Below are 17458 nucleotides of genomic sequence, written 5' to 3' on the forward strand. Positions count from 1 at the left end.
TTCAAATGGAGTGTTTAAATAAATATATTTTATACACATGATTTGTTGCGGTTTACATATTGGTTATTGAAAAAAAAAGAAAGAAATTTGGAATTTAGAAAAATAAGTTGATTTCAAGAAATTTAAATAACATGAAAAGAAATATCAATAAAATATTTGAAAAATTGAAGTGAAGCATAATAAAAGAGAAATAAATTAACTAAAAAATTTACATAAAATAGAATACAAAAAACAAAAAAAAAACTAAACAATTGAAACAAATTACATTAGGACTAAATAAAAAAAAGGAGAAAAATTTGAAATATTTTAATTTTTATTTAATAGTTTCATTTTTAATATTTTAAGTATCTTGATCTTTTTAATTTCTTAATTTTTGGTTTTGTAATTAATTCATTCGGTTCTCTTTTATTCTATCCAATTTTTTGAACATATTTCATTTTATTTTATTAAATATATTATTTAAATTTTTCAAATCAACATATTTTACCAAACTCATAACTGTATTACTTTTATTCTGTTTTAATAAACTTTTTAGATCTTTAATATTTTTCTTCTAATAAACATTCATAAATATTTCATCTTATTGAATTAAAAATTTGAATTTTTTTTACTTCTAATCAATCTCCAACCGAGTTATTCAATGAAAAACTTTCAATTTTCTCCAAACTCACTGTGGAAAATAGAATCTATCCATTATCGAAACTAACTGAGTTCTAAAAATAGTCTAATATATTTTAATGTAATTAAAAAATATATATTTTCGGGAAGTTTCCCAGGAACTCAGCATGGATATAAATTTTCCCCACATTTTTGATATTCAATCTAAATTTCAAAATTACTCTTCAAGAGAAATACAATCACATTGAACGATAAGTTAGAACTGCATCAAGGATTTTATTCTACGTCTTCGCGGTTTCGTGATGAAAACTTTAAAAAAAAAAAATCCCATTATAAGGCATTCCAGCGTGAAATAATTTTCTCTTGGTATTGAGTTAATCCTGAGTTGAAGATTTTTGAGTATAAAAAAGGTCTTTGAGGTACAGTTTGGAATAGAAAACGATATAATTCCAATGCCCTGTAAATCCAAAGCGTATCCAAATCGATACTTTTTCCTAACGTCGTGGGAAGAGAAGAGGAGAGGAAAAAAGCAATTTATGAGAAGATTTTGAGGGTTAGGAAATGCCTGTTTTTGCCTCCAGGTTGATCTCTTTGAAAGGTTATTACCGATTTCCTATTTGTTACTCGAATTTTAGGGGGGAATTTCGTTCTGAGTCCTCTTTAAAGGATTGGGACAAGAGGAGGAAAATCGAAAAACAACATCGCTTTTCCGAACAAGTCAGATGTAATTACATTGGTGCGTCGTCCTTATCCAAAAGTCCTGATCGAGTTAGTCGCAATCAATGGTACATCTCGCGTATGTGTACTTTTCCCCGAAATACCATTTTGTTTGCACTGCAATTCAAAATTTTAGAAATTTTTCCCTCAAGTCTCGACAAAAGCCTCTGATTTGGACTGGGTTTTAACGCTCATGATGTGAATTACTTCAATGTTTTAGGGAATGGAGGATTGGAATACTTCAAGAAATGATTATTATTATTACATAGAGGAAATTTATCTGTTTAGGATGCAAGAGGATTTTCACAGGAGTTGTATTTAGTATGTAGCAGAGGGGGGGGGGGCATATGGTAATAAAATTCGAATACAGTAGACTCTCGCTAAGCCGGCACGTATCAGACTAGAGCGTGCCGGATTATCGAAATCGTCGGATTACTGGAAAAGTCAGTTGAAAAAAACCCCATTTAAATAATGTAAAATTCTGCGTACAGACATACAGTGACACGTTTTTCTCTTCTACGATCGAAGAAAACCCGCCTAAAGAACGTCGGATTACTGAATGAGGCAGATTAAAGAATGACAGAATGAGAGTCTACTGTAGTTCCCTATTTAAAAGCTAAAGTTTAAATAGGGTGTGAGATTCAAGACAATATAGGAATTTTATTCTGAATAATTAAATAATATATTTTTTAAAACTTTACCGATTAGTCCTTGAAAAACACTTGTCCTTTTAAAAAACTCCTTGGCGAATTTCCGTGTTGTAGATTTATTACCCGAATATCACAAGTTCTAATGAAATATGAACAAATCTGACTAACTCAAATGTTTGATGTGGGTTGCCAAGATGCGTCAGAACTGCATCGGTTTTGTATTTGGAGCAACAGCATGAAGAAAGAACGTGGTTAGTCTGAGTAGAAGAGAACGTTCAAGCGACAGTGGTGTATTCTGGATGCATGGATGTGAGTACATTCAGTTTCTACACAAAGAAGAGCTTCAAGAAATTAAATATTCCTTGCAATCAAGTAGCGTACGAGGATATTCATTCCGATGATACAATCTGTACCAATACAGCCAACTCCTCAACTTATGAACTTACCAAGTAACGAACATAAATATTTGGCGCTCTTGCTGAATCCCAGATCAATCTTGGCGACATTCGACGAAAGTGTTTTAACAATCGATGTTCATTTCCGGAATTAGAGATATATACGATATACAATTATATCGATACATATTATACGATATACAATTTCACTTATGCACCATGGATCTCAACATCTGCCCCCCCCCCCCGACGTATTCAAAGGTGGGGGGGGCATGGCAAAACGTACATTTCTGTGAAAAATTCTTAAGAGGTATTTGCTACTTGGATGAGAGTCCATGGGTAGTAAATAAAAATTACATATACACTAATTTTAGCTGCCCTTGAGTTTGAGCATGCTATTTATTGATACACGCTGTTAATGTAACCCGAACATTAAAATCACATGGATTGTATTCATATAGTAAAATACTCAAAAAACATATTAACGATTTAAAAAACCGTGCGAAAGATAACTATTAAATTCCGCACTCAAGTCGACTAATTAGGAAGCTAGATTCTGACTGTGCAGGTGTGGGTTCGAATCCCGGTTCGGGCATGGATGTCTACTAACACTAACAAATTCCCTGGATGGATCATGCTGATCATTTGGGAATACGTGAGGATCACGTTACTATTCCAGCGTAGATAGCGCAGTGTCAAATGCTCGTCCTACTCTATTAAATTATCGTCAGACATTCAAAGTTGATTCCGGAGTACCAAACTTGAGGCGTTTACTGATAGATGGCGTTTTCTTAATGTGTCTAGGGTCTTTTCTCAATGTGCTTAGCTGTCTTTTCCCATGCTCAAGTCATGACTCATGACTGTCTAGAGCAGTAGTTTTAACTAAGGGTGCGAAATAGGGGGGAAATGTTGCATGTTGATTGATTATTCAGGGAAATTCAAACAATGCGAAAAATTTAATTTTTTCAATTCAAAAATGTTTGAATCCAGCCTACATTATTTTGACATCTCGTTTTTTAACTTTCACTCGCAGGCATGTGTTGCGTGAAATTTTAATGCTTCCAGCTTGAAGGAATTTTCAAGGCACACTAACGTATGGAATTTTCAGATGCTTTTACAATGTTTATTTTCTGCTCAAGATACTTAATTCATTAGTTTTTCATCCTAATTCTATGAATAATGGTAATTTGGGAAAGTTGATGGAAAAAAAGAAATGTTCTAGGGATAAAAGTATCCGACCTGACTCAATCGGTAGTAAATTGTCATTTGGCGATATGACCGGAGTTGGTGTGCAAAGTATAGTAGTAGCAGCCGATTTGTTGTTCGTGAGATCGATGAATTCTCGCCGTATTGGTACGATTGCAACTCACGAACGCTTCGATTTCGAGATCGATGCTCGGAACGGAAGTTGTTCCTAAGTCGGTGAATATGGCTGTATTTCTAAACGACGACGAACGAAGTTTGTGTCGTTACTACAGATACCAAACCATACAGTGTTGCCACAACCGCAATCAATTATTATAGTTTTCGTAAGTACAGATATGAGTTTCTTTCCTCTTATACTACCCAAGAAGATATGGGATATGGGAGTAAACAAGTAGTCATTATTCATGTCGACACTGCGCTTCAGCCCACACATAGGAATCCGGGATGATTCTAATCATTGCTTTTTTTTCTCCGGTTTGAATTCCCTATAGAAGACCCGGAAAAAATGACTTTGAGACCCGAACAATTATTTCTCCAGCCCAGGGTCCTTGCTACTTGATGTGAGGTAATAAGCACATAAATTTCCAATATTTTTAAATGCTTCGATATTTCTCACGTGAACGTCCAGATTTCAAGAGCTATTTATAATCAAATTATATTTCTAATAGTTGTGACATCCTATCAAAAAGCTATTTCTACAAATCTTAATTATTAATACTGAATTAAAATGAATTTTTTCTCTCATAACGTAATCTATTTGATCTCCATAAAATAGAATCCATAACATATAGCCCTTAACCGAAAAAAAATCTAATGGATGATGACCACGTCATGCTGACCTGACACCGTTCGAAAATGGACAATAATGGACAATAAAGTTCACGTAGACATTCATATATAAGCTCAGATATTTTTCATAGGAAAGAAAAAAAAAACTCAAATAAATACATATCATATTTGCCAAGTTACAAACACATCCAATAGTAATAGCATCAGTTATATATAGACAGCGAAATTTTTTGTGAATACCCTGAATTTTTATCAATATATCTCAATGACAAATTTCCATGTTAGTTACATACGCATTTCCGTAATCCAATCTAAAAACAAGTGCATAGGGAATACCTATAATCAACTGAATTTAATACCAATTGAACAACATAACGACGGAAAAAATACATTTTAGCTCTTTCATGACTGTTTACGCTATGTTTGGTGAGTATTGATGAGGATTGATAGGGTAAAGGTGGAAAGAAATTATTTTGTACATATAATTTCGATTCTATATAAACGTTTTGTTCATATCTATGGAATAAACTCAAACTGCATCTATGGCGATAAAGCCTGGATTACACTAAGAATTTTGTAAAAGTGCTGGTATGAAACTTGAATAATACAACGAATATAAGCTGATCGGTTACATTCGAGCCAATGCAACCGATCAGTTTATTGGTTGTATTTTTCAAGTTTTATAAAAACACTTTTACAAAACTTTTGCGCTGTAATCCCGGCTTAAATCGAGGTTGTGTACGGTTATCAAAGTCTAGATATGGATTAAACGTTTGGGCTTCACTATGGGAGTCTGGAATCATCGTAAAGCAGTGAAAACCTGAATTCCGCTAAAAATTTGACATTTTGACTAGGATAAAGCAAATTTCAATGAAGAAATAGACACATCACATAAACTATAGATCCAATTTATATAATTAGAGAATTTCTCTAAAATGTAACGAAATAATAAAATCTGATTATTTTTTGCGAACTACTATAATTTCTATGAACCATATATACAAAGGATGTTCATCAATGATCGTTGTCCAGCATCTAACTCCTAAATTTTAGTCTTAGAGGAAACTTTAAGTGTTGTCATCAATCAACAGTCGTAGAAACTGTTCAAGTCTAATAAAAGTTATTTCTGTAAAAAAACGTGTGAAAAAAAATTTAATTTTTTAAACGTTTCCTGGGTTATTCTGTGTGTCGTAAGAGTAGGAAAAAAATTAATGTTGTCTGAAATGACTTGGTGAATCTCTCTCCAAAATATAAGTAATTTTTCTGCGGCCAAAATTTACCGAATAGTAGGTTATTAAACTACTTTTTCTTTGTGAAATGGATGCCGTGCGCAAAATTATTCCCAACCAACGTAAATAATCAACTTGAGTAATTTAATCAGTAAAATCCAAAGAAAACTACAAATTTTATGAAACAAATGGTTAAGTGTATCATGCTGGTTGTTTTTCATTTGGATGTGAGAGTTTTGAACGACTTCTTAAATCTTGACATGAATTATGCGTTTTCTGAGAAAGATTGAAAAAAATTGGAAGATGAGAAAAAGTGAAAAAAAAAAATCTTTTCACATAACTTTGTCAATTTCGCTCGCAATAGATTGTTTTTTTTTACTTCTTCAACGTGAAGAAGGAAACATTATTACATTTGATCGTGAAACCAAGAAATCCTAAAAAACAAGTTTTCAAAAGTAATTTTTGCGACTCAAACGGCTTTTTGAATGATATATGAACTAATGATATATAAATGAAACATTTTTGAAAAATATTTCTGATCGGAATTTTCCTCTAAATATAACATCCAGGAATTAGCTAGCTATTGGACAACGATAAGAGTTGACACATTGCATAATCATAATGAAATGATAAAGAAATTAGTTACCTATAGAACTTGAAAAAAAAATATTATAAATGCATTTTCATGGAAATAAAAATAAAGTTTTTAATGCTAAATGAATAATTCGAATATAACTTCGATATGGAAAAACGTACGCTATAGCAAACGATGTGATTCAGCGCCTCCAAGAGATAAAAGACCTCTGCATGGGTTTGTCATAAACGTCATTCAGATTACCTACCAAGTTTTCCACATTTTGAAGCACAGCATCCTATTTCGTTTCTTCTTATTTTGGCGTAGAATCTTCCTGATTGGCTCACAAATACCGCATGTTGATTGGATATGGGGCATAGAAATCGTTAATTCTGAGCCTGATCATTTCTTTTCCCTACGTCGAAGATACCGGCACGAGCAGGGAATTTTTTTCCCTGAATATTCTTATAGGGAAAATTGACTACTTACTGACGTCACAAGCAGACTGCGGAGGCCTTCTATCTCTAGAAGGTGCTGTGTGATTCCGTTGATATGAATTGAGTATTTTTATTATGTTTGGGTGTTTAGTTCAGAGATTTCATAAACAGTACGAATATATTTCCCCACTAGAACTCCTCTCTCTCTCATTTCCAACCCATCTCATAAATGGCAGTAAATTGCGACCAGAGAATTGGTGTTTGGTGAAGTAGTAGCTATTGTCCAACGGTAGCAGTGGGCACATTACATACTCGTAATGAAATGATACAGAAATCAGCTATAGAACTTGGAAAATATAATAATTTAAATTTTTATGGGAAAAAAATAAAGTTTTCATACTAAATATTCAGATAAGTTCGATATGGAGAAACGTACGCTTTAGAAAACGATGTGGCTCCATTGATATGAATTTACTATTTATATTAAACTTTTGGATGTTTAGTTCAGAGATACACACGGAATATGACTAACATTTTACACTAAACTTCCATTTGAGATTTTATTTAAAAATTTCATCGTGATCTGTTTGTGATGGGTGTGTGTTTCTATTAAAGAAAACCATTAATATATTAGCGTCGACAATCTGAATTTAGAATCAGTTTCAATACCCACAATAGAAAATCCCGAATTCTTCTATTTCATTATACACTTCCAATTCCGATAAATTTACAAAGATATTGATCGATGATATTAAACGTTTCATTATATATAAATGACGTAATAGATGAATTACGTTTACGATCAATTTATTGGTCCCTATAAATATTGTATTGAAAGATATGAAAAAAAGAAGTGGGACAGAAATAAAATTTGTATCGAGTCAAATTATTGGCTATGTGTATTGGGCTGAGTATATGTGGATGAGACCGAAATGTGCTTCAGTACATGGCGATTGTGATTATATTCCACGTGTGAAACATGATTTTTATGTGCCATGCACATTTAATCATATCCACCAGTGCAATCCGTATAAATTACCCCTCCCGGCAAGAAAATCAATTGCTCTACAGGTCCCTATGGGCAGAGTTTCACTTTCACAGAATTAATCACACAACACGCATCATTTAAATTTAGAACTAATTATAACTCTAATCCAGTCCGAAGGTATATATACACCCTTGAATTGTTAAAAGCACGTATCGCAGCGAATCCGTTGGAGAAATACATTTGTTTTTGACGAAGTAATGTTGCCTGTGCTATCTTCAAAACCACTCTCTATCACCTTTGCTATAGCGATTCGACTGCGCATTCTATTTTCAAAAACGCTTGTATAGAGGTGACTCATATCATATCTAAGTTTTTCCCATGAATTTAGAATCATCCTGTATAGGATATTTGGTGAAACATTATGAACACAGATGTTCAGATTGCTTATCCTCAGACATGTGTAGAAGGGGTGAACGTACCCTTAGAAACACTATAATTTTTTATAGCAGGATTCTGAGACGTTCGAACTTGTTATCATGATGTTGCAGAAGAACATGGCGAGACTCAATTTGAATATATATTATCCTTCACCCTCCCAAAAATAAACAGTTATGTTCGAGGGTAAACTAATGAGACCCGGTCTGTTATTTTCGTAGAAATATCATAAAGCATTATTGTTTTTTACAGACATACGCAGTTTTCAACATCTTTCAAATTGATGCTGTCCCTTCTTTTTCATTTTACCGCTATAAATGTGGATTATTTTCGATTCAAATTAAATTTAATTTGAGAGACCCTTTTGCGTTATTTTCGGAGCATAAATTAATGAGACCCTAACAGCTCTCTTATTTTCATAGAAATTCCATAAATTGCCCTCCGCTGCGATACCAATTTCCTATCTTGAAATTAATGTTGCGCCATCTGTTGTACTTTACCGCTGTAACTATGTGAATCAGTTCTTGATTTGAGTAAGTTTGAGAATGTAAGTTCACATATTTTGAAGTTATAGATCAGTTAAAATACATATTTATTAGAAAAGATTTGCGAAACAAAAACTGATGAATGAGTGAAACATTTTTAGTTTTAATTTTAAGTAAAATTTTATATAATAAATAATAAATTTTATTTATACAACAGCATCGCAGTTTTCATAATCTTAAAACTGAAGCTGCGTTAATCCAACGTATTTTACCACTATGTTTGTAAATCCAGAGTTTTTAAAGCAGAGAGGTACCTCTAGAAATTCGTTAGAAGTGAGCACTGCATATCCCGAAAAATGAATACGAGGTTTGCTTATCCTGAGACCATGCGTACGAAACTTGTATATCTCTAGCCATTCTTTAGAGGGGCATACGTATTCTTTGAAATCCGAGGAGTCTTCTGTACCCTTTCGAGACAAAATAATTGTTTTAGTGGAAGATTTCGCATTTGAGATGCTCCAGCTCGTTATCATGATGTTCCATAAGAATATGGCGAGACTGTATTCAAATAAATGGAGCTTTTTCTATATGTGAAAATGCGGTAATTTCAGAGCATAAACTAATACGAGACCTAATCTCTTATTTTTCAGAAAATATAAATAATTTTTTTTCTCTCAAAGCAATACATCAATTTTCTACGATTTGATATTGATATAAGTGAACCACAAATCTTGATTCAAGTAAATTTGAGAATAAATTTCCATATTTTGAATCTGGGGTATAGAAAGTAAGCCAGTTAAAGTACAAATAATGAAAATAATTTGGATAAAAATGATAGAGTAGTAGTAGTAGTAGTGTGTGTGTGTGTGTGTGTGTGTGTGTGAATGAGTAAAAGAAATGAATGAGATTGAAAGAGCTTTTAAGTCTTAATTAAAGTAAATTTTTATGAAAGAAGTAAACATCTTGAACGTTTCCAAAACTTACTCCGAAGTTTTACCCGGTCCCGCTAGTTCATCAGAAATAGGTATAAACGCAGAGATACCAAGACTTAAACAATTTTGGGTTATGCCCAAAATGTTTTCCAGAAACTGCTATGAATCTCTTCTCAATTCTATGAACATCTTCGTGAAATCTGCTATTATAATAGCACTGATACTTTTAGCCTCAAAAAAGCCAAGTAATTTTCTCAGGATGTCCAGACCCCAATGTGTTCCGGGTCTCTGACATGTATTATATGGCCAATTTCTCCCTTCTGGTACTTTCAGAATTGACACACACTGAATATGTCATTGTAAATTTTTTCATGACTTACTCATATTATATTCTCTAATTAACCTGAGAAGTTGAGTATTATTAACCATTATTATTTTTATTTAAATTTTATCATATTCGTATAGCATTAATCCATTAATCTCATTAACATATTGCTCATTTGATCATTTTTGTCGCATCACGGTCATTTTCTGCACACGAGGGCTAATTAGACCGGGACCTACAATTTATTGCCGATTCATGTCACCGTTTCTGTTGGACCCCTATGCCAGGAAAGTTTTCTGACAAGGACGAACCGGGTATCGAACATGCGACACCTCCAAACATCCTTTGGTACTTTAGGCGAGTATCTTATCGACATGGGCTACCGCACCCCCTTGTTGCTCACCGTATGGTGACCTTATTACATCATTTATTTATATTTTATCATCACAATTAGTTAGCATCGATTATCATCAATATATGATATCCATTGGTTCCTTTGTAGGTGGCTGTTAATTCCCGGGATAAAGATGCACTTCCAGCCACATTTCTAAATCTTTCTAAATTGATGGTGTGAGATGGCTCTTAAATTATCATCATCCCTATTCTCTTATACCAATCATGGCTTCAATGTACTACTGCATTTTATTGGAAGAGCGATGGCGGACGGGGTATGAGCTGTTGAAGTCTCATCAGCAGCGTAAAAATGAGTGAAGGAAATTTTGTCCTTTAGTTTACACGCTTTTTCCCACACCTTTTCTCCGATTTTTGAATTAAAATTATCTCATTGAATATCGCAGTTAAAATCATGGGATTTTTTAGTTGGGCTCAGAAAAGACAGGGCAACAACGTCCCAATCAGAAATTAGAGAAAAGGAGGGCCGCATAAAATTTTAGATTTCTTATTCTGTTTTACACGCTGTATTTTCACTCTCAAAACTGGTACAAGGTAATTTTTTTGAACGAATTTCGAAAATTCCTAAAATTGAAGTCGTACCTCTATGACGAACGATTAAAGAGATAAAGATTGCATTAGCACTTACATGACACACTGTACAGCATTTAAACTGATTAAACATAAATAAAACAACACACAGGGGTAAGTAAAAACGTGTGTCATGACATGTTGTAAAAAATTACAATTTCTCCAATGAAAAAATATTTCCAATTAAAAGGCAAAAAATTCCAAAAAAATCTATTTTTTTCTTTAAATAATATAGAAAAAGAATTAACGGGAAAAACCAAAAAATCCCCGCAAAGAACGACATAGTAATTAAACAAGCAAGCGTAGGTTAAATATAACGGGAATTTCTCTGATAAATCCTAGCAACAAGATTTATTTTTTCCCGGGAATTTTCAGGATGAAAGAGAGTCTTTTAATATAACTCACTGGAGAGATTCCGCTTTCCCTTTCCGATAAATACTCAAAAGATTTCCATTCGAGAAAGTTCTTAGGAGATCAAGAAGGAGGAAAAATAAATGTTATATTATTATTTTCTTCCATTGATGTTATTTAGGACGATTTCGCCTCGAAAATAGCCAAGTAGTTAGTAGCAAATATGAAGGGCTTTTCTAGCTTCAGAGAACAAAATATTACAAGTTCCGAAATATTGTGAACAAGACCTTTTTGAAAAGATCGAAGTTTTATAAGAATTATTTTTTTAAACCATAAAACTGCTGGATTATAGCCATTGGCAGCCGTGTTTGTGATGTAACGTTATCGATTTTTTTGGAAGGTAAGAATTTGGAATAGGGGAATTTTTTAAGAAATATGACAGAATAAGGATTTCCATGTTAAGTAAATGAAATGTTCTTTTCAATAAAAACATATTTGATCTTGAATTGTTATAAACATGAAGTTAAATATGTAAAGATTTATCTAAATTTCAAATCTGGTTAAGGATTTTCTCTTTCAAAAATAGTATCAGTGTTAATCTTTCTTTGATATCTTAGGCTTCTATATATCATCTTCAATGCACTATTGCGGGGGTTGTTTAGTAAGGTTTTAATTCCACTATCTGATGAGACAGATGGGGTTATTATCTTATTTTTTACTAGACCCGTGTGGTCGTATGGATAAATGATTATTCGCTAGAAAGGGCAACTCCCTACTCACTCTCAGGCATACTGATATTGAAATATCACGCTTAGCGCAACAACAGCTATTGCAATACTTAGACGAGGATATTGGAGCATTGACGACTGGAATATCTACGCGACAGGTTGACTGGTGACGTGGCGTGATAGTCTTCTCGATACTTCAGTATTACGTTTCCGAACTATTTCTATGTATTTTTAGTGCGCCCTTTCACACTTCTTCATGTACTTGAGTGTACGTTTTTAGTTTCCTTGATAGTTCACCGCTCTTGTGTCATAATCTTAGGATATCTCCTCGTGTCTTTGTAAACACGTTATGCCTGAAGGAGTTGTTGATAATTTTTCTGCAAATAAAGATTATTTTCCACGGTTTCTGCCATTTATACAAAATAGATTTACACAATTTTGTTTTGTTTTATGCAGCTCATTTTATAGTTTTCATGGGCCCCTGACGAGCTAGTTTGTAAGAAGTGGCCTAAGACAATAATTGGAAAAGGAGTGAATGAAAATAAACTGGAATCGAAACTGATTCTCCATTCAGTGTGATTACCGATGGAAATTACGTTGTTAGAAAATGCAGGCATGATTTTAAAAAATTGAATGTAACTGTTACATAAATATAGGCCATATATTTCGAAGAATTACATGTATTCAAAGTACCACGTAACAGCTAATTCATGAACAATGATTTTCCGATTTCCCATCGATAAGTGGTGGTGTTAAATCATGCAAAATCTTGATAGAATTATTGCAACCGTTGGAGTCCTGCCAGCTATCTAGCCGTCATACGCACATCTTCGACAATGTGCATGATTTCCCAAAGAATGCGCCGACTCTTTACTCTGCTGCAGTTCGGTTATATGACACACTTCACCGGTTTATCTGCAATTAACGATACGTTGGCCTTCCTTAAGCCGAAGTGGTACGTAGTATAATCCAAATATAGGGCTTTTTGTTTTCGCTAGTGGAAGGGGGGTACGTTATTTCCATTTGTTCAAACTCAGTGCGTGGACTTGACTATTCTCTGTATCATTTGGTTCAGCAGTGTCTGTTGGAAAGGTGTTTAACGCTAGAACACCAATTTCATGATGAGCTCTCAGCATCGTCGTTTTTTCCCATTGTAGAATTAACTTTTGCTGTTCGGAGGTATTTCGGCACTTTTTGGCGCAGTTCGTACTTTATATAGCAGCTCCCCCCACAATGAGGAAAATCCCTGTAACAATGATATACCATTGTTTCCTGATGCGTACCTACCTCGACAAGGACCTCTAAAAAGGTTAAAAGAACGATTTTGTATCAAAGTTTTTCTGGGGAAAAAAGCAGCAGAAACTGTAATAATGCTTTAGCAGAAGAAGCTTTGGGTTAGGGAGAAGTTTTAGGAATGATCTCGTTGATCCAAACATGACGTGTTGGATCAACGAAAGACACTCGAAGTCTAATCACGATCTGAAAAATATTCAAAAATAAGAAGGAATCAAACTATTCACACAAAAAGTCCTGATCTGATAATTTTTGATCGGTATCGGTTGATCAGATAACTAAATACGTCGACTCGTGTTATTCGAAGCTCCAATCAACGATTCCTGACACCTATCCGCAGGATTTTTCTATTGTTTCAAGAGGTAACGGCAACTGATGTAAACCCGTAATTTCAAGTCTGCAACGAGAAAAAACGACGACGCTCATCAAAAATGATTCTCACTGACTTTACGGACGGTTTCTTCAAAAATTTTGCTTCTGAAACTTGATGCTGAGGATAGTCACATACACTCACAAAGTGAGAAAGAAACTGAATTAACACCCCCTCTATTCACTTTTACTTAACAAATTGTTACTTCCGACTCTCCCCTCGGTCATATTCACTGACTAATACTAAAAAAGGACTTATCAGGTACTAAACTGCATTTACGGATCGGGTATATCTCAGCTGAAGCATCCCTACAAAACAAAATTCTGAACGATAAATGTACTGACATAATTGTATAAATTAAGAACTATAACACAGAAAATTTACCTCCCTTCCAAATTTCTACCAAATCCTTCTACATTATTCAGGAAATTTCATAATTATAGCATTATTTATACGTAGAAGGGGAAAAAAATAATCATCATTATGTGCGTGGTATATATATAATTCCCGTGCATTTGTATATAAATGTATTGAGGGGGGGGGGAAATGCGACGATGATGATATTCTCTCATTCTTAATTAAAATTTCATATACGCACACTATACGCCGCAACGAGTATGGAAATTCGAACGGAAAAAATTGGAAAAGAAAAATGAAAAAATCGTATATCGCATTCATATCAAAATAATATTAAAAAAATAAATTTATTTCTCTCTTAAATTTTTGTTTTTTTTTTTTCTTCAGGAAGGATATGCCCCCAAATCCTTTTGGTTCTTCATCAAAAAATGACCTGAAACCTGCTAAATGGCTTACAGGTTAGATCGAAATGGAATGCACATATTTTTTTCCCATATATATATATATATATAATATATTTTATAATATGTATATTTTCTGCACATATAATTTTTATACATATTTTCTTCTCTTCTATATATATATATATATACGTACTTATTTTTCATCATCTAATGACTACTTGGAATCATGAAAGACATTTATTTATATGACATCGACTTACGGCATAGGGGGCGCCACCCATCACATTCAAGCGTTCAAAAAAAGCGATAAGAATTTTGCGAGAGAAATTCACAAGCCACACATGCAGATCCGACGATGCACATATTTGTTTCTGTTCCAATATGTCGAAATTGAAACAAGCCACACACACACATATTCTCAGCAGAATTCTTCCCGGCATTTATTGGCGTTAAGGGGGGAATTCTCGAACGATGACACACACACTTACACACACAAGTAGAGACACACATAAAGCGGCACGCACGACGATAGTGGACTGCTATTTATTATCTACGGATGATATCGCCAACATATCTGTTATTTTTTGCGTAATGGAAGTCTTTTCCCCCCTCCATCATGTTTGTCCATGTTCTCTCTTGCCGAATCTTTCTTAACATGATGGGTAACTTGGAATGATATATCCCCACCGTTTGATTTACCTTGGGAAGTTCCGGATGGTCGATATCGGTCGTGGGACTATCAGAACTTGAAAGGACTTTCTGATGTCGATTTTATGGGGAACTTGTCAAAGTCTTCGATTTCACTCGCGTTAGGCAAATCGAAAGGCGATTGGGCAGATCCTATGGAGTTGTCCTCGTGGGTTTGTGCATCGTTGTTGGTGTTGCTGCCGCTGCTGTTACTGCCGTCGTTTGTGAGTAACTTGTACGGGACTTGTTCCCCTCTCATCTCGCAGATAACGTTCGTGAGCGCCATGATGTAGTTCTTGGCGAGCGTCAGAGTCTCGATCTTGGAAAGCTTACGTTCCATGGACACGTGAGGTATGACTTCTCTGAGGGCTTGGAAAGCGTCGTTCAGGCTGTGCATCCGCATCCTCTCCCTCTCGTTGCTTTCTAGCCTCCTGAGGTTCCTTTCCCGGGCGCTGAGGGTGGTTCTTTTCCGCCGCCCGTTCGCCATGGCGTTGTTGGCGTTGCTGCTGTTCGCTATGGAGCAGCCGCCGCCGCTGCCACCGCCGCTTCCGGCGTTGGTGCTGCTGCTCGAGGTGGACGAAGCTTTCTTCGGGTGGTGGTGCTGTTTCCTCTTGTGCGAGTGCGAAGAGCTTCCGGCCTCGTCACTGACGGAACTAGAGTCCGAGGATTCAGTTGCCGGCGAGTGGTCGAGCATCGTCGTCGTCGTCGTCGTCGTCGTTGTCGCCGCTGTCGTCGTCGTTGGTGCCGACCTTTCGAGCGCGGGTCGTTTGTGGCGCGGTCTGTGGTGCTGCTGCTGCTGTTCGTCGCTGGTGGTGCTGGTCATTGTGTTTCGTCTCCTTGTCAGGGCGGCTTCTTCCTTTGGGCTTTCGGGAGAGTAAAGCTGCTGGTCGATGGTGGCGGTTTCTTCTGGAGACAACCAGGAATAGTCTTCGCTGGATATAGGTGGTGCTGGGGTGTCCATCACTGTATAATCCTCGCGGTTACGTGACTTTACCATCCCCTGAAAGAGTGATCAATAATTTCATTATAAAGAAAAGCAATTAAGAATATAGTTTTTTTCCCCTGACTTTTAAATAATTCAAGACCAGAAATGGTGAACGCAGTAAGCCCCGCATCAAAACATAGTAAATACCAAAGTTGTCAACCTCGGAACTGATGTGAGTGTCCAACTCACTCTAAATACGCGAAAAACGCGTCAGTAGGTTCCATTTAACACGTTGGTCTATGATGTCTGAAACTGGTTTTTCGCTCTTCTGTAAAATTTGCGATTTGACACTTACTATGTTTACCCATTACTGGTCTTCAATTTCTATTAGCAATCATTGATGAGTGAATTGCATACACTTAGAACCTGTAGAGTCCTTTCGGCCTCTGTATTAGTTTCAGAAACTAAGCTTTTCTGAAATCTCCCCGCATAATACTGCGCATACAGAAATCCAATTGGTATTCGTTCCCCGAATTCCACTTGCCAAAAATATTTCCCAATACGTTATAGAATTAATTCCACGACAGGAAAAAAAAAAGTTGCATTCGCACGTTGAAGTTTCACGTCCGTCGGAAAATTTCTTCATTTAATATGCCAGTAATATCCGACATTCATAATTAAAACAACCTAATGAAAGACGATAAATTGGTCATAATTAGGTTAATCCTGTTAAATAAAGCTCTTCTAACGAAGTTAACTGTTTCATTCCCCTGGGTTCACCCGGTGTTATTAGATATCTCACGAAGATAATGAAATAATGGCTCTCTGCTTGTGTATGTGTGCTCGTAGGTCTCACGTGCATTGCACTCTGCTGTGTAATGTCATAGATGGGGGGACAGTATTTTTGTTAATTAGGGAGAGAGGGGCAAAAAAAAAACGGTAATACGTGCCAGACATACGATAATAAAGACGTTTATCAATAAACCCTTTATTGATATTAAAGGGAGGATGCGTTTCGGATACACAATGCTTGTTATAGGTTAATTAAAATTGATTTTGATCTAATCGTGTCATGGGAGAAAGTCTTACCTGAAAGTCTTTTAATTATTATTAATTTTTTTTTTTTTTTTTTTAGAGTTTATTGCATATCATGGAGATAAGTTGGAGTTGACGGTCTTAGATATTCGTGTTCCATACAAGATACAATAGATACGAGTATCAAGTATCACATGAAATGGAAGTCTTATAGATATACCTTTTTAACGACATCGAAAAAGTTTCAAAACCTGCTCTCTAAAACCGTAAAACATTGGTTTCGAAGATTTGCGTGTTTTATGAAATGCAAATCTTCGAAACATCTTATCATGAGATAAGCGTCTCAAAAAGTTCTGTGTACAATCTGTGATTTATGAGTTTCAAAGATCTGCGTTCCAACAACCACAGAAAACAGTTTCCAAACTATGTAGCCTAAAAACATAAGGTATGAGTTTCGAATATCAGCGTTCCTATCACATGGGATTCAAAGATCTGTATTCCAAAAACATAAAATAACAGTCTCAAAGTACTGCGTTCCAACAACCTG

At 35.2% G+C, this 17458-nt stretch overlaps 1 protein-coding gene across 2 annotated transcripts in view; it reads right to left on the bottom strand.

Annotated features, from left to right (window-relative positions):
- Positions 1 to 365: 365 nt before the first annotated feature.
- LOC149079839 (uncharacterized) overlaps positions 366 to 17458 on the bottom strand; it is a 353379-nt gene continuing 336286 nt past the window's right edge. For both annotated transcript variants that reach the window (XM_089240339.1, XM_089240338.1), the window contains exon 4: positions 366 to 15951. In XM_089240339.1, the coding sequence (XP_089096465.1) occupies positions 15004 to 15948 (945 nt within the window). In that variant the 5' untranslated portion in view covers positions 15949 to 15951 and the 3' untranslated portion in view covers positions 366 to 15003. The remainder of the gene's footprint in view (positions 15952 to 17458) is intronic.

Source organism: Pholcus phalangioides, unplaced genomic scaffold (genome assembly GCF_987345545.1).
Source record: "Pholcus phalangioides strain wild (caught in Gottingen) unplaced genomic scaffold, Ppha-v1.0 ptg000012l_1, whole genome shotgun sequence".
In the NCBI taxonomy this organism is placed as follows: Eukaryota; Metazoa; Arthropoda; class Arachnida; order Araneae; family Pholcidae; genus Pholcus; species Pholcus phalangioides.